Here is a 22,101-nt window from a genome sequence, read left to right as displayed (position 1 = left end):
AGGAATCTCCATGTTGTCTCAAAGGCTGAGTTCCTTTATTATTTATTTATTTATTTATTTATTTATTTATTTATTTATTTATTTATTTATTTTACAGCTGTATAACATTCTATTGTGTAAATGTATCACAGCTTTTTTATCCACTTATCTACTGATGGGCTCTTGGGAAGTTGTAAATAACGCTGCTATGAACATAGGGGTGCATATTGCATATATTCTTTCTGATTGGTATTTCTGGTTTCTTCCTAGAAACAAAGGAAAAAATAAACAAATGGGATGACATCAAGGGGCTTCTGCAAAGAAAACCGGCTGAAGAGGGACCCCACTGTATGGGAGAAGATATTTGCTAATGATACATCTGATAAGAGGACAATTTCCAAAATATATAAAGTTCTTATATAACTCAACAAAACGAAGACAAATAATCCAAATAAAACAGGAGCAGAGGGTCTGAGTAGACACTTATCCAAAGAGGACATACACATGGCCAAGAGGCATATGAAAAAATGCTCAACGTCATAAATCATTAGACATGCAAATTAAAATGACAATGAGGTATAACCTTACACCTGGCAGAATGGCTACCATCAATACATCAATGAACAACAAGTGCTGGCGAGGATGTGGAGAAAAGTGAATCTTAGTGCACTGCTGGTGGGAATGCAGACTGGTGCAGCCACTATGGAAATCAGTATGGATTTTTCTCAAAAAAATTAAAATGGAGCTGCCTTATGACCCAGTGATCCTCCAGAACCTCTTGGTAGCGTCAGATCTATTTCCAAGGTTCTGCCTCGCTGGACGGTGGGTTTGTTGTCTTTTGCGTTTATGTCCCAGCTGCACCATGGGGTCTTCTCTGACGATGCCAATCCTGATACAGCAACACCCCAATGACCACCAGGACCAAGCCAGCCACGCCCATCCGGATGAGATTCCCCACTGTGTAGTCTTGCGGGGTTGAGGCTGGAGGTTGTGGACAGAGAGGCCACAGAGATCAGGGCAATATCAAACCAGCCCAGCATCCCTAGATCTGTATCCAGATCATCTGACTTACATTGACTGGATTTGACCCTCTGCACTCAGCCCCATCACTGACAATTCCCCACACTCACCTGCCTTGGAGTCTGACTTGTTCTGTGACGGACCCAGGGGATCAGCTGTTCCTGAGAACCAAACACACACAGTGTGGGGTGAGGAGGGGTGGGAATGCTTAAGGCATCTCTTCTCTGATCTCCAAGGAGTCCCCAAACTAATAATGTCCATCTCAACCCCTTGAGATGTGCACCTTTGGTGTCTTGTCTTGTAAGTAAGTAGGATGCAAAGAGGAACATCTGGGGCTTCATTGTGTCTTGAGATCAGGAACATGAAGGAGTGAAGGGCTGGGTCTACCTTTTAGTTCCTCCACCTCAGCCGGCTCTTTGTGTCTCTGACTTTGGATTATAATCATAGTGACACCGTCACTGCTACAGAGGGGACAGGCCCAATAATGCCACTTCCTGGGGGTTCACTGTGAGGCCCCCTCTCCTAGGAGCTCAGACCCAGAACTGACAGGAAATGTAAGCGCTGAGACACGATTCTCTCCTTTTACACCTGGAGCCACTGAGGTCCAAGTCAGCACCTCCACAGGTGCCTGAACCCCCACATGACTCAGCCACTGTTCCCCACGGAGACAACACCACCTCCCCACGGAGACCCCCACTTACTCGTCTGTTGGCCCAACACCGTGGTAGGGAGGGGAGGATCCTCAGAGCCTCCTGGGGATCAGAATGAAGGGTGAGGGTTTGGTGCTGCCTTTTCCCCACTTGAGCCCGGCTTCTCCTCCTCAGCCTGAGCCCCAACATCTCCCTCTGCCATGACCATCTCTCCTGTCCTAGCCCTCACTTACCCCTCTGCAGGCCTGACCCTATGCTGGGAAGGAGGGAGTCCTCGAGCCCTGGCCCGGGTGGTTCCGTAAAATCCCTCCCTGAGTCCCAGCTCTCCTAGGACTCAGCCTGTTTGTCCTTGAGATCTGAGGTCTCTTCTGACTCCTGTGACTCTCTGCCTGGTCTGAACTCAGAGTTGGGCCTCTAAGCCCCCTCAGAGCAAAACCCCCCAGTAACTCACGAGCTGTGGACAGGAGCACTGTGGGTAGGGGGCGGGGTTCATAGAGGGTCCAGCATGAGGACAGAAGGAGAGGAAGATCTGTGTGGTCCCTGGGCCCCCCAAAACTCAGGCTTTTCTCCTATGTCTGTGCTGTGGCCCAGTCAAGGCCCAACTGCTGCTCACCTGGCACCTTCTAGACCCAGGTAAAGGGCAGGGATGTACAAAGGTAGCAGGGTGTCTTTGGGGCAGATGTCCTCTGAGTGACCATCCCTAGAGTCCCTCCCTCCCTTTCAGTTCATAGTTCTTCTGGGGACAGGACCCTGAGCTGACAGCTCAGCAGACAGGCTCAGGGGCTCCTCACCTGAGACCAGGAGCTCCAGGGGCTCACTGGGAAGTGACAGCAGGAAGGGGGAGGAGGTGTTTGAGGTGTAGCACCTGTAGGTGCCCCCGTGGGCTGAGGTCACAGGACTCATGGAGAACTCTGCCTGGGATTGCTGAGCTCGGTGCTTTGATCTCAGACGCAGGGGGGCATCCACTGCCCCCTCCTTGGACAGAAGGAACGTGTCCCTCGGGCTCTGTGACTGACACAGCAGGGTCACCTTTCCTTCAGGTGGCACCCTAGGGCCTATGTGCACCACCACTGATAGAGATGGTCTGTCAGGCAGGTGTCCTAGAGAGAGGGAGGGATTAGGGCTTCCTGCCCACCGTGTTCTCCCCTGAGAGTCACCAGGCCTCTCTCTGAGGACCCGTCTCTCTGTCTGTCTCTGTTTCTGAGTCTCCCCTCTCTCCACCCAACTCCTGCCTCCCTGTCTCCCTCCCTCCCTGGGACCTGCACTTTCATTCTGGCCTCACCACCTGAGACCCCAGCAGGGCCTGTGCAGAGTCTGGTCTCTGACTGAACCCACTGGCTCCTCACCTGCCACCAGGATGTCCAGGGGGTCACTGGGGGCCGACCACTCAGAGGAGAGGTTGTATCCACCGTAGCATCTGTACCGGCCCCCGTGGGAGGTGCTCACAGTGTCCAGGGGGAAGTGGGCCTGAGAGAGCCCAGCCTGGGGCTGCAGGACAAGGCTCTGGGGGAGGCCCCATCCCCCCTCCTTGTGCAGAGCGAATCTGTCATAGCCGACATCAGAGCGACACTGGAGGGTCAGGCTCTGTCCAGAGGCCACGATGGGGCCCTGCTGGCTCAGGAGGGAGGGCTTCCCAGACTCACCTGGGGAGACCAGACGTGAATTACAGGGGCTGCTCCTCCCATAAACCCCTTCTACTGGCCTGGCCTCCAGGTCTCACTGTCTCTCTCTGTGTCTCTGATCCATGGACCCCTGTACTCCCTCACACCATCCTCTCCCATAGGGCTTCCTTCACAGCAAAGATGCCAATAATGTGTCTGGTGCCTCAATCCATGATGAGATAATAATGGGACTCACCTGAGACCAGGAGCTCCAGGAGGTCACTGGGGTGTGACCACACATGGGGCCTGTCCCTGTAATAGCCATAGCATCTGAACGTCCACCTGTGGCTGCGGGTCACAGGGCCCACAGGGAACAGGGTCTGGAACTGCCCACTGGACTGTGGCTGTGAGTCCAGGGTCCAGGAGAGCCTGTGATCTCCTTCCTTAGTCAGCATGAACCTGTGAAACCCCTGCCCTGAGCCACACTGGAGGGTCACGTACCCTCCTGAGGTCAGGACAGGGCTGGGCAGGGCTGAGAGGCTGGGTTTGCTGTAGGATCCTAGGAGAGGAGGAGGCAGTATCTTAGATGGGCTCACACCTCCCTCATGTCCCTCAGGGCTGGGCTGTGAGAGGGAGACACCCTGAGAGCAGACCCCTCTCCTGAGGGCAGAGCCTGAGGCTGGGACCCCTGAGTGCGCTCTCACCTGTCACCACCAGCTCCAGGGGGTCACTGTGCTCTGACCAGCCTGTGAATCTGATATAGTAACAGTAGTATCTCCCTGCATCATGCTCTGTCATGCGTGTGATGGAGAGCTTGACCTTGTCTCTGGGATTCCACTTAGTCTGTGTTTTCCAAAGCACACGTTTTTGTTGTTTATACATACAGAACTCCTGGGCTTCCAGGGTCCCCTGACACCAGAGGGTCACAGGGCTCCCATAAGGGATCACAGGGCCTGGCTCAGCCCACATGGTGGCTTTGGAGAGGGTCCCTGGAGGGAAACCAGAGGGCACATTACACAGACATTCCAAAATCCCCATCTCTCAGCTCATCCAGGATCTCTGTGCTCCCACCTGAGCCCCAGGGGTGAAGTGACAGGTGGAACATGAAGCCTGGGGAGGACTCACCTGCCTGCACGTGGATGATCTGGCCCAGACTCAGCCCTGGAAGAGAGTGTCTGTGAGAGGTTTGCACCCAGATGTCTGAGCTGATTCCTTTCCCATCAGGCCCTGTCCACTCGAGCTGCCTGAGCCTGAGGTGCCCCATGAACAAGAGGATGCAGCTGTCCCTCCTGCTCCCTTTCCCGTGTCCACAACTGACCGAGGCAGAGAACAGCAAAGAGGATGGACGTCATGGCGTCTGCTCTGAGGCTTTTGCTCTGCAGTAGGAGGAGGCCTGGGCCTGAAGGACCGAGATGCACAGGATGTGGTGGGTCAAAAGCTGCTGCTGTCCTTCTGGGCCCCCAGAGTTGTGAACCCACAGCAAGCAGACCGCCCTCCCTCCCCCCAGGCCTGGGTCAGAGTTTTTCCATGATGAGGCGTTTGGAGACTCTCAGCCCAGATCTGTGGTCTCTTCTGACTCCCAGGACCCCCTGCCTGGTCTGACCTCCTGCTCAGAGAGGACAGGACCCAGGTTCTCACCCTGAATCCACCCTCAACAGGCTGGCTCTACCTGCAGCTCACTACCTGTGTCCTCAGCCACCCCCAAAGGGAATTCTCTTTCTGCCTTTGACGCATCCATAAACAAGTATTTACTGCTCACCTACCACCTGCCGAGTACTTGTACCAAGAACAGAAATATATCCATGATCCAGGTGACCCATTTCCTGTATTTCGAGAACTCTGATTAGTAGACTAGGGCATTCTAAGGCTAATGTTGTAATTCATTGTTTACAAAGGAGAAATTTAAAAAGTATGCGAACTGGACTAGACCATGTCTAGACTATGTTTGAAGGAATGGCTGTTTGAGTAAGTGGAGTGTGTTCATTTTAGAGAGGAAAGAACATTTTAGAGCCCCTGGACACATACAGACTATCTGAAAGGGAGGAAGAGAGAGGGAGGTGGTGGCTGGTCATGGGTGTGGTGATCACCACACAAGGGCATTGTGTGATATCTTTAACACAAAAGGAATATATACTGGTAAGAAGCAAACTGTTTGGTCAGATCATCTTATAAAATCCTATGTGTCACTTATTACAAATAAACTATCAACAGTTATCTATACTAATAAAAGGGTAATATGCTAATTAGACTGGATATCTTCCAGACATTCTTCCGGACATCCTTCTGGACAAAGCCATGGTGGCGGGGGCTGAGGCAGAGGCCAGCAGGGGAGAGCAGTTAGGGGCGATCAGGCTGGCAGGGAGAGCAGACAGGCAGGTGAGCAGTTAGGAGCTAGTGGTCCTGGATTGTGAGAGGGATGTCTGACTGCCCACTGATTGCCTAAACCGGCATTAGGACATCCCCTGAGGGGGTCCCTGATTGAAGAGGATGCAGGCTGGGCTGAGGGACTCCCTCACCCTCCTGTGCATAAATTTCATGCACTGGGCCGCTAGTTAAATTATAATATTGTGTGTAAAGCAATGTTCCATAAATGGCTTATATGGATTTGTGTGTGTGTGTGTGTGTGTGTGTGTGTGTGTGTGTGTGTGTTTATTGGGTAATTGTACTTGTCTGATTGAGCTGAGGTTGGAGGGTCTGATCTGGATGATCATGAACACCCTTTAGTTCAGAAAGAAGAGTCTGGATTTACCCTCAATTTAGGGAGGATCATGGAAGGATTTTGAGCAGAAAATGAACAGATTCTGAAATGAGGTTAGATTCCTATGTGGAGGGTGAACTGGAGAAGGAATCTAAGAGCTCAGGAAGATGGTGGACATGACAGCTGCCTTGGGGTGTGTGAAGGTGCCCTCCCTCCCTGCCTTGTTGACTGGGGACACCAAGGGGCCCTCAGGACAGTGAGCCCAGGGGTGGGGGAAGGAGGAGCCTGGGGCCTGTGCAAGATGCATCTGCTCCCTCAGGAAGCTCAGCACCTCCTCTTGGCCCTGGGATGCAGGTCCTACATCTCACACAGGTTCCACCTGACTTTCTGTTTCTGTGAGCAGTGGGATGTCTCCATCTCTTGGGGGTCAATCATTTGAGTCATTTATGCCTCTTCAGAACACTTTTGAGGCCAGGTTTCACTCTGCTTTTCAAGCTGTAGAGACTCTTCAGGATTCAGAAAAAAATGACTTTCATCACACACACACACACACACACACACACACACGAGTTTAAATATCAGGTGAGGTACTATCACATCCTGAATAGTTGAAGGATACTTGAGCAGGCCACTTCCTCCCTTGACCTCATCGCAATACCAACGCTTCCCCCATAAATGTGGTGAGAATTCTTCTCGACTGAAACATGGAGGAAACAAAACCAGCCATACACGCAGATGAAGATGGTGGAGGTTTGAGAAATTGAAAAGCGGAGATGCCTCATCCAAAGGAGCAGAAGGAAGACTCCAGGTCAGTCAGACCTGCAGACAGATGAGACTCTGAGGATCAGGTGAGACCTCAGATACTGCTGAGCTGCCTCCTGAGAGCCTGGAGTCCCCCTGAGCTCTCATCCGGGGAGATGCAGAGTCAGGTCCAGGGCAGGGCCATCTCCTGGCTGTGGGTCTGCAGCTGTGAAAACCCAGAAAGGCAACAGGAGCCCCTGACTCACCACATCCTGTGTGTCTTGGTCCTTCAGGCCCAGGCCTCCTCCATCTGCAGAGCAGGAGCCCTCAGAGCCATGACGTCCATCCTCTCTGCTCTTCTCTGCCTCAGTCACTTGTGGAGACCAGCAGCAGGAGGGGATGGGCAGGAAATTCCCCCTTGTTCTTGTGGAACCTCAAGCTCAGGCAGCTCGAGTGGACAGGGCCCTGATTGGAAGAAAATCAGCTCAGATGCCTGGGTAGAAAACTCTGACAGGAACTCTCTTCCAGGGCTGAGTCTGGACCAGAGGACCCATGTGCAGGAAGGTGAGTCCTCCCCAGCTCCATGTCCCTCCTCTTACTTCACCCCTGGGGCTCAGGAGGAAGCACAGAGGTGCTGGGATTAGGTGATACAATGAGAGTATTTAGGGCTGTTCTGGGAGATGAGGGAGGGAAGGTCTTTGTAATGCAGCCTCTGGTTTCCTTCCAGAGACCCTCTCCAAACCCACCCTCTGGGCTGAGCCAGCCTCTGTGATCCCATATGGGAGCCCTGTGACCCTCGTGTGTCAGGGAAGCCTGGATGCCAAAAAGTTCTATCTGTATAAGGAAAGAAAACGTTTGCTTTGGAACACGCAGACCCGATGGGAGCCCACGAACAGGGCCAAGTTGTCCATCAAACAGATGAACCAGGACTTTGCGGGGATATATCACTGTTACTATCACAGCCCCACAGGCTGGTCAGAGCCCAGCGACTTCCTGGAGCTGGTGGTGACAGGTGAGAGGCCCTCAATGGTCCCAGCCTCAAGCTCTGCCCTCAGGAAGGGGGTCTGCTCTCAGAGTGTCTCCCTCTCACAGCCCAGCCCTGGGGGACATGAGGGAGCTGTGAGCCTATTTAACACACTGCCTTCTCCTCTCCTAGGATCCTACAGCAAACCCAGCCTCTCAGCCCTGCCCAGCCCTGTCGTGACCTCAGGAGGGAACGTGACCCTCCAGTGTGGTTCAGGCCAAGGATTTGATGGATTCATTTTGACTAAGGAAGGAGAACACAGGCTCGCCTGGTCCCTGGACTCTCAGCCACAGCCCAGTGGGCAGTTCCAGGCCCTGTTTCCTCTGGGCCCCCTGACCTCCATTCAGAGGTGGACGTTCAGATGCTATGGCTGTCACAAGAAGGTGTCCCAGGTGTGGTCACACCCCAGTGAGTCCCTGGAGCTCCAGGTCTCAGGTGAGAAATTCCCATCCCTACCACATCCATGTTTTGAGCGACCAGATTGGTTATTGGTGTCTTTGCTGAGAGGGGAGCCCCCTGTGAGAGGGTGGGGTATGGCAAGATTTGGGGCTTCTTGATCAGAGACACTGAGTGTGAGAGACACAGGGACACCTATGGGCCAGGACAGGAGAAGGGAGTTTATGGGAGGAGCAGCCCCTGTAATTCACATCTGGTCTTCCCATATGTCTCTGGGAAGCCCTCCCTCCTGACCCAGCAGGGCCCCATTGTGGCCTCTGGCCAAAGCCTGACCCTCTAGTTTCATTCTGATGTCGGCTATGACAGATCCGCTCTGTCCAAGGAGCGGGGGGCGGGACCTCCCCCAGAGCCTTGTCCTGCAGCCCCAGGCTGGGCTCTCTCAGGCCCACTTCCCCCTGGACACTGTGAGCAGCTCCCACGGGGGCCGGTACAGATGCTCCAGTGGATACAAACTCTCTTCCAAGTGGTTGGCCCTCAGTGACCCCCTGGACATCTGAGCAAAGATACAAATAACTTGTATGGTTGTTGAGGATCTAGTGGCTTCAGTAAGACACCCAGACTCTGCACAGGCTGGGCTGTGGGGTGGGTCTCGGGTGGTGATAGCCAGGAGAAGGGGTGTGGGCTCTCCAGGGAAGGAGACAGCATGAGCCATGGAATGGGAGCAAGAGGGATAGACTCAGGGAAAACAGAGACAGACAGAGCGGAGGGGCCTCAGAGAGAGGCCTGGTGACTCTCAGGTCAGAACAACATGGGCAGGCAGCCCTCACCCTCCCTCCCTCTCTCTAGGACACCTGCCTGACACACCCTCCTTGTCAATGCACCCAGGCACCTTAGGGGAGAATGTGGTCCTTCTGTCAGTCGTAGAGACTAAGGGACACTTTCCTTCTGTCCAAGGGGGGGTAGCCAATCCCCTGCTTTTAGATCCAAGTTTTGAGCTCACCAGCACCAGGCGGAGTTCTCCATGAGTCCTGTGACCTTAGCCCACGGGGGGACTTACAGATGCCACAGCTCACACAGCTCCTCCCCCTACCTGCTGTCACTCCCCAGTGAGCCCCTGGAGCTCCTGGTCTCAGGTGAGGGGTCCTTGACCTACTTCTTTCTTTTCTTTTCTTTTTTTTTAATTATATTTTTTATGGATTTCAGAAAGGAAGGAAGCAGGAGAGAGAGAGATAGAAACATCTATGATGAGAGAGAATCATGGATCGGTCGCCCCCTGCAAGTCCGCTATTGGGGATTGAGCCCACAATCCAGGCATGTGCCCTTGACAGGAATCGAACCTGGGACCTTTCAGTTTGCAGGCCAACGCTCTATCCACTGAACCAAACCGGCTAGGGCTTGACCCACTCCTTTCTATGCTCAGTCAGCTCAGGGCCCTGTAATGAGACCTTGGGGGCTCCACCAAACAATAGGTTCCAGACCCCCTAACTCTAACGCTCATCCACGGATTCCTGCTCCCCAGGTTTTGAATAAGGGGGATCTCTCAGCTAAGGGAAATAAGATGTCAAGGTCTTGCATTTAAGACGAAACACTGGAAAGAGCGCTCAATGTCTGTATTGAGTCAACTTTTTCTTTTTTTGGTGTACATTTTAATTTTTCTCTCTCCTTTTTATTGTTGACAGTATTACAACTATCCCCTGTTTTCTCCCTTTTTGGCTCCCTCTACCCAACACCCACCCTACCTCAGGCCTTTGCCATACTATTGTCTGTGTCCATGGATATGCATATATGCATATATGTTCTTTGGTTAATCTCTTCCTGTCCCTCCTCCCCTCACCTCCGCCGACCCCCACTGATATCTGTCAGTCTGTTCCATGTATCCATACCTCTGGACCTATTTTGTTGGTCAGTTTATTTTGTTCATTAGATTCCACGTATAAGTGAGATCATGTGGTATTTGTCTTCTCTAACTTGCCTATTTTGCTTACCATAATACTCTCCAGGTCTCCCCATGCTGTCTTAAAGGGTAAGTGATCCTTCTTTTTTTACTGCTGTATAGTATTCCACGTTGTAAGTGTACCACAGCTTTTTTTTTTTTTTTATTCACTCATTTACTGATGGGCACTTGGGCTCTTTTCAGATCTTGACTATTGTAAATTGTGCTCCTGTGAACATAGGGGTGCATACATCCTTTCTGATTGGTGTTTCAAGATTCTTAGGATATACTCCTAGAAGTGAGATCACTGGGTCAAATGGCAGTTCCACTTTTAATTTTTTGAGGAAACTATATACTGTGTTCCATAGTGGATGCCCCCCTCTGCATTTCCACCAGCCATGAAAGGTTCCTCTTTCTCCACAACCTTTCCAACACTTGTCACTTGTGGACTTATTGATGGTAGCAATTCTGGCAGGTGTGAGTGGATACCTCATTGTCATTGAGCATTTTTTCATGTCTATCGGCCCTCTATATGTCTACTCAGGTCCTTTGGCCATTTTTTTAAATTGGATTTTTTGTCTACCTGGTGTTGAGTTGTATGAATTCTTTGTATAGTTTGGAAATTAACTCCTTATTAGATATATCATTGGCAGTAGGTTCCCTTTTCATTTTGTTGATGGTTTAGTTTGCTGTGCAGAAGCTTTTTAATTTGATGTAGTCCCATTTGTTTGTTTTTCCATTGTCTCCTTGCCCTTGGTGATGCATCAGTGAACATCCTGCTTCGTGAGATATCTGAGATTCTACTGCCCATGTCTTCTTCTACAGTTTTTATGATTTCAGGACTTACCTTTAAGTCTTTTTTTCCATTTTGAGTTTATTCTTTGTGTATGGTATAAGTTGGGGGTCTAGTTTTTTTTTTGCATGTGCTTAGCCAATTTTCCCAACATCATTTATGAAGAGACTATCTTTGATGCTCTTAACTCCTTTGTCAAATATTAATTGACCAAAATGATGTGGGCCAATTTCTCAAGATTGCTGTTGCTATTCAGGGTCTTAGTTGGTTCCATATAATTTTTTGAACACTCATTCTAGATCTGTGAAATATGCTGTTGGTATTTTAATAGGGATTACATTGAATCTGTAGACTGCTTTGGGTAGTATGGACATTTTAATGATGTTAATTCTACCAATCCATGAACTTGGTATATGCATCCAGTTTTTGGTATGTTCCTCTATTTTTTTTCAATGTCTTACAGTTTTCTGAGTGCAGATCTTTTACTGCCTTGGTTAAATTTACTCCCAGGTATCTTATTTTTTTGTTGCAATGGTAAATGGGATTGCTTTCTTTTAAATTTCTCTTTTTGAGAGTTCATTATTGGTGTATAAAAATGCTATCAATTTCTGGATGTTAATTTTGTATCCTGCTATGTTGCCAAATTTATTTATGAAATCTAGCAGTTTTTTTTGATGGAGTCTTTAGGGCTTTCTATGTACAATACCATGTCATCTGTGAATAATGAGAGTTTTACATCCTCTGTTCCAATTTGGATGCCTTTTATTTCTTCTTGTCTGACCGTTGTGGCTAGGACTTCCAGTTCTATGTTGAATAAGAATGGTGAAAGTGGACATCCCTGTCTTGTTCCTGATCTTAAGAGAAATGCTTTTAGATTTTGTCCATGAGTATGCTGTTGGATGTAGATTTGTCATATATGGCCTGTATTATGTAGAGGCATGAGCCCTCTATTTTCACTTTGCTGAGAGGTTTTTTTTTTTTTTTTAATCATCAATGGGTGCTGGATTTTGTTGAATGCTTTTTCTGAATCTATTGATATGATCATGTGATTTTTATCCTTCATGTTGTTTATGTGGTGTATCACATTTATTGATTTGTGAATATTGAACCATCCTTGCATCTCTGGAAACAGAGCTACTTGGTCATGGTGTATGATCTTTTAAATTTATTGCTGGATCTGATTTGCTAATATTTTGTTGAAGATTTTAGCACCTATGCTCATCAGGGATATTGGCCTATAATTTTCTTTCTTTGCAGGGTTTTTATCTGGTTTTGGAATTAGGATAATGCTGAACTCATAAAAAGAGCTTGAAGTGTCACTTCCTCTGGAATATTTTGGAATAGTTTCAGGAGGATAGGTGTTAATTCTTCTTTGAGTCTTTGATAAAACTCACTTGTGAATCCTGTCATTATTTCTTTAAATAGGTTCTCTGTTCCTTGTTCACTTTCTTCTTCTTGTATCCCTGTGATGCAAATGTTGTTTCATTTGACATTTTCCCAAAGTTCTCTTAAACTACCCTTTCCATTTTGCTGCTCTAATTAGGTGTTTTTTTCTACCTTGTTATCCAAATAACTGTTTGAACTTCTTCCTCATTCATTCTACTTTTGATTCCTCCCAGTGTACTCTTAATATCAGATATGTTTTTCCTCATTTCATACTGATTCTTATTCATGGTTTCTATTCATTATTTCATGTGATTGTAGTTCCTACTAAGTTCCTTGTAATTTTCATTAAGTTCCCTGATAATCATTACTTATACCATATCCTTATAACCATTACTTTGCACTCTAAATCTGATAAATTGCTTGCCTCCATTTTATTTAGGTCTCCGCCCGCCCCCCCAACCCGTAGATTGCCCCTTTTCTTTAATTTGTTGGGTGTTTCTTAGTCTCTCCTATTTTATCTGTCTCTTTGTGTTTGCTTCTATGTATTAGAGAGATCTGCTATGACTATCTGACTTTATGGGGTAGCCTTATGCCATAGGTATCCTGTGGTACCCAGTGGCAGTCTCCTTGATCTCTGAGCTGTATGTTCTAGGAATGTACCATGTATGTATTATGTGGTCCCTCCTGTTGGGGAGACCACATAATTGGGCCTTGTTTGTTGTTGGTCCATTGGTGTGTGGGATCAACCCTCAGGAAGGCTCACCATGAGGTTCAACTCCAACCACATGGTGCAATAGCTGTGCAGGTGCCGACAGACAAAACAAGAAAAACAAAGGAAAAATTAAAAAACCCTTCAATAATAACATAAATAAAAAGAGTAAGAAAATAAAAAATAAAAGTTACAGAGTCTGTGATTCTAACCCCTCATCCATGGATTCTTGTTCCTCAGGTTTTGAATAAGTGGGATCTCTTAGCCATAAAGAAATAATATTATGGGGTTTTATATTTCAGACAAAACACTGAACAATACAACTTAATTTCTGTATTGAAACCACTTTTCTTATTAATACTGAGCTATGGTGGGCAGCCAAACTCTGCTGCAAAGAGACTATGTGCAGGTTTCAAATTCACAGATCAAGGCAGGCTAATAATAATCCAATGAGGAGACCAGAGAACCTGGCAGTGTAGAGAAAGGGCTCATTAAGGGACTGTGTAAAACTTATGATCTGAAAATTGGGGCCTCTGAGAGCACAGAACCTTGAAGGAAGGTTCGTGTCTCCCCAAGTCTTCACACTCTCATTTCATAATTCTTGGAGAGGCTGACACCACCGGCCCATCATAAAATAGGTCAAACCCAAAATCACTGAGTGGGAGAAGCTCTCACTTATGGAGCTGGGGAGGGGGCACGATAGAGGGTCATATCCTGTCAAGGAGAGGTGGGTTTCCTGTTTGGACAGCCAGGGTCCTGGGATTTCTCTGGTCTGCTCTGACGTCTGTGAACACTTTATTCACAATTCCTACTTCCCTCCCCGAAGACTGCACAGTGGAGAATCTCATCCGGATGGGCGTGGCTGGCTTGGTCCTGGTGGTGCTCGGGGTGCTGCTATTTCAGGCTCGAAACGACACCAGAAGGACCCAGGATGCAGCCAGGATGTGACCACAGAGGGAACAATGCACTGTTCAGAGTGGGGGAGCCCTGGAGCCCATCTGAGGACTCCAGGAGGTGCTGAAAGAGAATGTGGACCATAATTGGGGAAACTGTCTGCTGAGAATGTCCAGGGGAGAAGATGTGGTATGCGAGGTTTAGGTGCAGGAGAACGTGGGCCATGTCCCCGTAGAGGACGCCCCCTCCATCCACCTGGGTGCTCTCCCTCCCTCCCTGTCCTCGCTCACTCTCGTCTAGTGCCCTTCTGTTCTCACCCTGTGACATGAGGGTCCATCCCACATGGCTGGTTTGGATTCACATCTATGCACCCCTTCATGCGGGGTCACATCCATCCCAACAAAATGAGGTATCTTTACAATCTTGGAATTTTTTAAACCATAAAGGACAAAAGATGGGTACCTGATACATTGTGGGCGAACATCAAAATAATGCAGCTCAGTGACAGAAAGGGGACAAATAAGGTCAGGTGTTGTGTGATTCCATTTATGCGAAATGTCCAGGAGAAGGAAACCCATAGAAACCGAAATCAGGTTGGTTTGTCTGGGATTTACCAGGAGGACAGATGGGAGATGGACTGTTTGGTGTTTTTTTGGGGGGGTTGGCTATAAATACCTCTTGAAACTAGATAGACGTTGTCATTGAGACATTGTGTATTTATTACATTCTAGTGAATTTTATATTTTAAAAGACTTAATTGTATGTTATTTGAATGTTGCATCAACAACAATAAATGCAAGTGAAACACGCGTGGTTCCTTATAGCTCCCTTATACCTTGGAGGTTGCCCCACTGGTGTCTGTGGAACTTTATGGGAACCAGGACTCCCACCAGGTCAGAGGTGCTCTAAGTGCTTTAGTGCTTAGGGACCAAACCACTGATGAAATTTCCACCTTCACTCCTGACTTGGGCTGAGTCTGGGATCCATGATGAGACCCACCATCCCTGCATGCTTTTGTCTGCGCTCATCTGCCATTCAACCAAGGATGCACTACAGCTTATGATTTACCTTGTAGGCTTAGGGGCTACACATGCAGCCTCCAAAAAGCCCTGCCCACCACACGTCTCTCATACACATGCTTTCATTGGGTCAGAAAATGACACCAGATTTCTGGCCAACATGGCTCAGTGGTTGAGCGTCGACCTATGAACCAGAAGGTCATGGTTTGATTCCTGGTCAGGGCACATGCCTGGAATGTGGGCTCCATCCCCAGTGTGGAGCTTGCAGGAGGTACACGATCAATGGTTCCCTCTCATCATTGATGTTTCTATCTCTCCCTCTCCCTTCCTCTCTGAAATCAATATAATATATATTTATAAACAAACAAAGAAAATGACACCAGATTGAGGCCCTTCATGTCTCCGGCACTGCTGATCCTCATAACAAACTCAGAGATGAGGTTTCACAATTTTGCCCTACATGCAAAGAATGAGAGGAGAAGAGACTGGCTCAAAGTAGAAGTTCAATAAACGTGTCCCCAGGTCTTGAGATTAAAACCTGGGAATTGTCTCCAACATGCTCTTCTACCCAAACCATAGAGATGGAATAAACAGAATTAGACAAAGAGGTACAGTCTGGGGGACAAGAGGCAGTGAGGAGACAGAAAAGACTCTGAAAGTTTGATGGAGAGGGCTGGAGAGCAGGAGCTCTGCTCACAGAGACAAGGAAGTCAGGAGAGGAAGTGATAGAGAGAAGCAGCAGCACACACCCAGGCCCACAGGTGGTGTTGATTGCCTCTGTGGGTGATTGACAGTGTTGTAAAATCCCCCAGGCCTCCTGCTCCTCTTGGGGTCAGCAACCTAGCACAGCCCCATTGGCTCCTGCAGGCAGCCAAGGTGGAGAGAGGTGGAGCCCTCCATTCTCCCCTCTCTCCCTCTCATAACTGAACCAATCACAGCATTCTGGCTCCCAGTTCTCCTTTCTGTGACCCAGTTCTCCCCACAAACAAGCTCAGATGAAGACCCAGGACAGCTCATTGGTGTGACCACATCAGCCGCCTTCTGGCCTCCTCCAGACCCTCACTCTCAGCTCATGTGTTTTATTCTCATGGCCCCAAATACACCTGTCACCGAACATCCACTGCACAGAGCCTGTTCACAGGTCCCCCCTGACTCCAGCCACATCCGGGGATCTCCACCCCACAGTCCATGCTACTGATGATCAGGCTGAGCTACACTGTCCAGCCCCAGTGAAGCCAATGCCTCCACCAACCAAACTCATCCTGTGAACCTCCCCGCCTCCCACACAACCCAGGTTAGGACCACATCGTGCCCCTTCACGGGTCCCCTGAGCCCATCTGAACAGAGCCCTCTCCTCTCCAAAAAAACAACATAACATTTATATCCAAAATGTATTCCCTACATTTTGGAAATAAAACAACAGACTTTGCAATAATCAATGTGTGAATCAAAACAGAAGTGAATGTTTTAGATTAAATGATAATGTAACTATTACACATCAAACCTATGAAATAAAAAACCATGTGTGCTTGTGTGTGTGTGAGCATATGTGTGAGTATGTGTATGAATGTGCATGTGTATATGAGTGTGTAGATATGTGTGTGTTCATGGGCCACTGTACCCATCTGTCTGAGGAAAGCAGAGGTGAGAGCTGAGGTGGGAGGGTCACATCTGGATGGTCATGATCAGCCTTGAGTTCAGAAGGAAGAGCCTGGACTCACCCTGAAGACAGTGAGGACCACGGAAGGGCTTAGGCATAAACAGCTTCTGAAAGGGAGTGGCAAGGGCAGATGTGGAGGGTGAACTGGAGAAGGGAGTGAGGGTGTGGAACTCAGTGCTCAGGAAATTGGTGGATGTGATGGCTGCCTTGGGGGGTGGGAAGGTGACCTCCCTTTCTGCATTGTTGACTGGGGGCACCAAGGGGCCCTCAGGACAGAGAGCCCAGGGGTGGGAGGGAGGAGCCTGGGGGCTGTGCGAGATGCATCTGCTCCCACAGGCAGCTCAGCGCCTCCTCCTGGCCTGGGACGCAGGTCCCATGTCTCACACAGGCTCCCCCTGACGTTCTGTCTCTGGGAGCAGCGGGCGCTCTCCATGTCCTGGGGGCCAATCATCGGAGCCATTGCTGCCCCTTCAGAGCACCTTTGAGGCCGGGTGTCACTCTCCTCTTCAAACTGTGGAGACTCATCAGGATTCAGACAAGAACAACATTCATGGGAGTCCTGTTCCAAGGCAGCAACACACACAGACACATTAAATATCAATGTGGCGCTACCACATCCTGAATGGTTGAAGGACACTTGTGCAGGTTACTTCCTCCCTTGAAGTCTCAGCAATACCAATGCCTTCCCCACAAAGATGTGAGAATTCCTCTCGACTGAGATATGGAGGAAATGAAACCAGCCATTCAATGCAGATGGAGACAGTGGAGGTTTGAGAAATTGAAAAGAAGAGACGCCTCTTCCAAAGGAGGAGAAGGAAGACTCCAGGTCAGACCCTTCCTGTGGAGTCACCTGGACCGTTCAGTGGGGAGGTCATGGTCTTTCCATCGTATGGCGCTGGACCAGTGGGTGAGATTCTAGGATACGGTGGACATCTTACCTGCCTCACAGCATTTGCAATAAGCAATGCCAAGACATGAAAAGTCAATCAATTCCTATTTCTTTTACAAAACTATCTTATTAACCTGTGAGAGAGAATTTTTTCTTCAAGAGGACACAAGAACACGAACTTACGGGGATGGTTGCAGGTTTGCTCCTCAACCCTCATGTGCGATGAAACCAATTGATGTCTCTCGGACATCGATGTTTCCCTCTCTCTCCTCTCTGTCTCTCTCCGTTTCACTCTCTTTACAAATCAATGGAAGAAAAATATCCTGAGGTGGGGATTAAAAAAAATTTTCTTTTAAAAGTGCTGACCTTTTAAATCATCGAAAAAATAAATGTACATCCAACCACAGGGTGGTACCAATACTTACACTGAATAATGAAAATTAAAAAGGCAGGAAACATGAAGTGTTGGCAGGAATGTGAACCTACCAGGACCCTGGAATCAGGGAAAGTCATGGAAATGCTGAGGCCACTGGGAATCTGCTCAGAAGATCTATACTGATAAAAGGGTAATATGCTAATTAGACTGGACACCCCTCCAGACAAAGCCACGTTGACAGGAGCTGAAGCAAAGGTGGTTAGGGGTGACCAGGCAGGCAGGGGAGGGCAGTTAGGGGTTATTAGACTGGCTATGGAGAGGTGCTTAGGGTTGATCAGGCAAGCAGTCAGGTGAGCAGTTAGGAGACATCAGTCCTGAATTGTGAGAGGGATGTCCGAATGCTGGTTTAGGTGGGATCCGGCCTAAATCGGCAAGGTCCCAGATTGGAGATGGTGCAGGCTGGGCTAGGGGCCCCTTTGCCCCCCATGAATAAATGTCATGCACTGGGCCTCTAGTTCTTTCATAAATGAGCTCCCTCAAGAGCCGTGGTTGGGTGTGCCACTGGGCTCTTCAGAGACAGACTCTCAGGGGCTGAGTCAGGAACAGATCCTGGGTCCCGCCCTCTCTGAGCAGGAGTCAGACCAACAGACACATGAGACCCTGAGGCTCAGGTGAGACCTCAGACACTGCTGACCAGCCTCCTGAAACCTGGACTCCATGTGAGCCTCATCCCTGGGGAGATGCAGAGTCAGGCTCAGGGCGGGGCCCTCCCCTGGCTATGGATCCACAGCTGTGTAAACCCAGAAGGAGGCTCCTGACTCACCACATCCTGTGCGTCTCTTTCCTTCAGGCCAAGGTCTCCTCCATCTGCAGAGCAGAAGCCCTCAGAGCAGACGCCATGACGTCCATTCTCTCTGCTCTTCTCTGCTTCGGTCAGTTGTGGTCACAGGGAGGGGGAGTAGGAACAGCAGCTGCCCCTCCTACTCTCCCAGGCTCAGGCAGCTCCAGTGGACGGGGCCCTGATGGGAAGGGAATCAGCTGAGACGCCCGGGTGAAAATCTCTCACAGAGACTCTCTTCCAGGGCTGAGTCTGGACCAGAGGACCCGTGTGCAGGCAGGTGAGTCCTCACCAGGCTCCATGTCCCTCCTCTTCCTTCACCCCTGGGGCTCAGGAGGGGGCACAGAGATCCTGGGATGAGAGGGTCTTGGGCTGAGCTGGGATGGGGTTGGGAAGGTCTTTGTAAAGCAGCCTCTGGTTTCCTTTTAGGGACCCTCCCGAAACCAACCATCTGGGCTGAGCCAGGCCCTGTGATCCCCTGGGGGAGCCCTGTGACCATCTGGTGTCGGGGAACCCTGGAGGCCCAGGAGTACCGGCTGTATGCAGATGGCAGTCCTCGGTACTTGGACAGACAGAAATTGCTGGAGCCTGGAAAAAGGGCCAAGTTCCTCATTACAGGAGCCTATGCAGAGAGATATACCTGTAACTACCTCAGCCCCACTGGCTGGTCAGGGCACAGTGACCCCCTGGAGCTGGTGGTGACAGGTGAGAGGACACTCCGGGGTCCCAGCTTCAGGCTCTGCCCTCAGGAAGGGAGTCTGCTCTCAGGGCGTCTCCCTCATACAGCCCAGCCCTGGAGGACATCAGGAAGGTTAGAGCCTCATTTACCATGCTGCCTCCTCTGCTCCTAGGAGCCCACAGCAAACCCAGCCTCTCAGCCCTGCCCAGCCCTGTCGTGACCTCAGGAGGGAACGTGACCCTCCAGTGTGGCTCAGGGCAGGGATTTGACAGGTTCCTTCTGACTAAGGAGGGAGATCACAGGCTCTCCTGGACCCTGGACTCACAGCGACAGCCCAGTGGGCGGTCCCAGGCCCAGTTCTGTGTGGGCCCTGTGACCCTCAGCCACAGGTGGACGTTCCGATGCTATGGCTATTTTGAGAAGCATCCCCAGGAGTGGTCTGACCCTAGTGACCCCCTGCATCTAATGGTCTCAGGTGAGGGACTCCTGACCTCATCCTCTCTGAGCACAGGCAGCTCAGGGTCCCGCCCCCAGGAGACATCTGAGGTTGGATGAGAGTGAGGGGTCTGAATGTTCGTCACCCAGCAGAGATCTGCCCTCAGAGATGCTCTCATTTTGTTGAATCCTCCCCATGAACTGGGTTGGGAAGTGGTTAAGTGGGCAGGTGGAGTGACTTCAGGAGTCACAGAGTAGATGGAGGAGAAGCGACGGAGTGATTTGGAGACTCCAGAGTGAGCCCCAGCCTCACCCCTCTCTATCCTCAATTCCAGGACCCTCTGGAGGCCCCAGCCCCCAACCCACAGGGCCTACCTTGACAGCTAGTGAGTCCCGGGGAGCTCTGCTCAGAGGGAGCACAACACCCCCCCACCCCCAGCAAGTCCTGAGAGTCTGTCAGGGGATCCAGTGACCCAGAACTTCAAGGACGGGCTTGTGTCCCAAGGGGCTGGGAGTCCCACGGTCTGAGCTGGTGATGGGTGGGGTGGTCGGAGCAGAGGGAGATGTGGAGTCGCAGGCTGGGGAGGGGGTGCTGAGCTCTAGTGGGAGAAGGAAGCCCCCACCACTCACCTGTCATCCTCATCCCCAGGAGGCTCTAAGTCAGGTCCCCAGAGGGGTAGGTGGGAGTCCTGGGGAGATGGTGGGTTTCTCCATGGGGACAGGGGCTGAACCATGAGGGTTAAGGGGTCCAGGCCCCTCTGGATTTGTTGACTTGGACACCCCTTCCCCTGTCTGGGCCTCAGTGTCTCCAACTGTAAAAGGAGAGAATCCTTGTCCAGAGCTTAGATTTCCTGTCAGTTCTGGCCCTGACCTCCTGGGAGAGGGGCATCACAGGGAAGCCCCTAGGACGTGATGTATTGGTGCCTGTCCCCTCTGTCTCAGTGATGGTGACACTGTACAGGGAGGGACAGGCAGGACAAGAGTCCGGGAACCCAGTCCTCCCCCTCAGATCAGGCTCAGCTCAGAAGAGGGAACAGGGTGGATCAGCCCTGGTTCAGCTCCTGGCTCTGCTGCTCCTGCTGTGGGGCTGGGCGGTCCCTTCTCTCCTCTGAGTGTCGGGTTCTGTCTACTCATCCCTGGTCCCATCCTGCTCACAGGCTGCTGGGAGATGAGGTGACAGAAGGGCCTCATAGAGCTCAGGACGGCAGAGCCCCCAGCCCAGCCTGACCTTCCCGAGGGGGTGTCAGGGCCTGCAGGGTGGGGACGGATGAGGGAGAGACTCAGAGTCCACCCCTCACCCTGCCCCTCCTGTCCCTGCTGTGCTGGGGGCAGGTAATGAGGAAGGACCCTCAGCTCCAGATGAGACATGGACAGGACCCTGCAGAGAAGGAGCCCTGAGCAGGAAGCTGGTGTCCCCCTGGGGGGCAGCATGAGGACAGCACAAGGAACCCACAGTCTTGTGTTCCAGTCCCAGCCCTGCCCCTACAGGCTCAATGACCTGGGGCACGTGATTAACCTCTCCGAGCCTCAGTGAAGTGGGTGGTGGGGTCAGCATCCCTGGTGCATGAGGTGAGAGGAGATGAGTGACAGACCACAGAAGGAGTCTCACACACAGTAGATGCTCATAAAATGGGATCACTGGCTCATTCATGACGTCATGAGGGGGAGACAGGCTGCCAGGTCTTTCAGGTCTGATTCCTTTCCTGGAGTCGTCCCCAAACTCTCCATCTGGGCTGACCCAGGCCCCATTGTCACCAAGGGGAGTCCTGTGACCATCTGGTGATGGGGTCTCTGCAGGCTAATGTTTACCTTCTGTATAAACAGAGGGGCTCTGACCCCTGCATATGAGGATCCCACAGGACTCCAACAATAAGGCCGGTTTTCTCAAATAAGCTCAAACCTCACCCCATGCAGGACTACCAGTGTGCATATTACACCACTGGTGACATAGGCTACTGGTGTGACAACCCCGTGACAGGCAGGGCCAGCATGCAAGTGACCACCACCTGTGTGTCTGTTTGTCCATCCTGCTGTCCCCACAGTCTTCTCCATCTCCTCCAGCTGAGACCACAGGGAGAAGACGCCATGACCCCCACCCTCAAGGCTCTGCTCTGCCTCAGTGAGAAGGGAGGAGGGGGAGTGGACCCCTGGTCTGTCAGGACCCCAGGACACAGGAGGCTCATGGGGAGGAGGGATCTGCTCAGGGTTCAGGGCAAATCTCTCACAGGGACTCTCTTCCAGGGCTGAGTGTGGGCCTCAGGACCCCAGTGTAGGCAGGTGAGTCTGTCCCCAAGTGTCCCAGGTCCCACTCTTCCCTGGGGACATGGGCCACCCCCCAGGCAATAGGGGAAGGGGTGCAGATCTGTCTGACAGATGGGGGG

At 50.6% G+C, this 22,101-nt stretch overlaps 3 protein-coding genes and 1 pseudogene across 4 annotated transcripts in view; 3 read left to right on the top strand and 1 right to left on the bottom strand.

Annotated features, from left to right (window-relative positions):
* Positions 1–823: 823 nt before the first annotated feature.
* Positions 824–22,101, bottom strand: part of LOC308530721 (leukocyte immunoglobulin-like receptor subfamily A member 6) — a gene marked incomplete at both ends in the record, with an annotated part of 88,160 nt that continues 66,882 nt past the window's right edge. The window contains 5 exons of the mRNA XM_081107406.1: positions 824–960; positions 2,441–2,749; positions 2,996–3,292; positions 3,507–3,809; positions 3,955–4,239. Coding sequence (XP_080963532.1) covers positions 824–960; positions 2,441–2,749; positions 2,996–3,292; positions 3,507–3,809; positions 3,955–4,239 — 1,331 coding nt within the window. The remainder of the gene's footprint in view (positions 961–2,440; positions 2,750–2,995; positions 3,293–3,506; positions 3,810–3,954; positions 4,240–22,101) is intronic.
* LOC308531380 (leukocyte immunoglobulin-like receptor subfamily A member 5) lies at positions 6,722–13,878 on the top strand (the record flags this gene model as incomplete). The annotated part of the gene is made up of 5 exons (XM_081108325.1): positions 6,722–6,756; positions 7,129–7,253; positions 7,417–7,701; positions 7,846–8,148; positions 13,742–13,878. 5 exons carry the CDS (start codon positions 6,722–6,724, stop codon positions 13,876–13,878), a joined length of 885 nt encoding a protein of 294 aa, XP_080964451.1.
* Positions 17,393–21,785, top strand: LOC308531379 (leukocyte immunoglobulin-like receptor subfamily A member 6; the record flags this gene model as incomplete). The annotated part of the gene is made up of 7 exons (XM_081108324.1): positions 17,393–17,410; positions 18,619–18,700; positions 18,851–18,886; positions 19,036–19,311; positions 19,458–19,760; positions 20,056–20,106; positions 21,763–21,785. The coding sequence occupies 7 exons, from the start codon at positions 17,393–17,395 to the stop codon at positions 21,783–21,785; spliced, it is 789 nt and encodes a 262-aa protein (XP_080964450.1).
* Positions 21,806–22,101, top strand: part of LOC308531377 (leukocyte immunoglobulin-like receptor subfamily A member 6) — a 36,823-nt pseudogene continuing 36,527 nt past the window's right edge. The window contains exon 1 of the transcript in view: positions 21,806–21,997. The product of the transcript in view is annotated as a leukocyte immunoglobulin-like receptor subfamily A member 6 (transcript). The remainder of the gene's footprint in view (positions 21,998–22,101) is intronic.

The sequence above is a fragment of the Myotis nattereri genome (assembly GCF_964212035.1).
Source record: "Myotis nattereri genome assembly, chromosome: 15".
Taxonomy (NCBI): domain Eukaryota; kingdom Metazoa; phylum Chordata; class Mammalia; order Chiroptera; family Vespertilionidae; genus Myotis; species Myotis nattereri.
The sequence above is the reverse complement of the archived record's forward strand: the minus strand, read 5'-3'. Positions and strand labels throughout refer to the sequence as shown.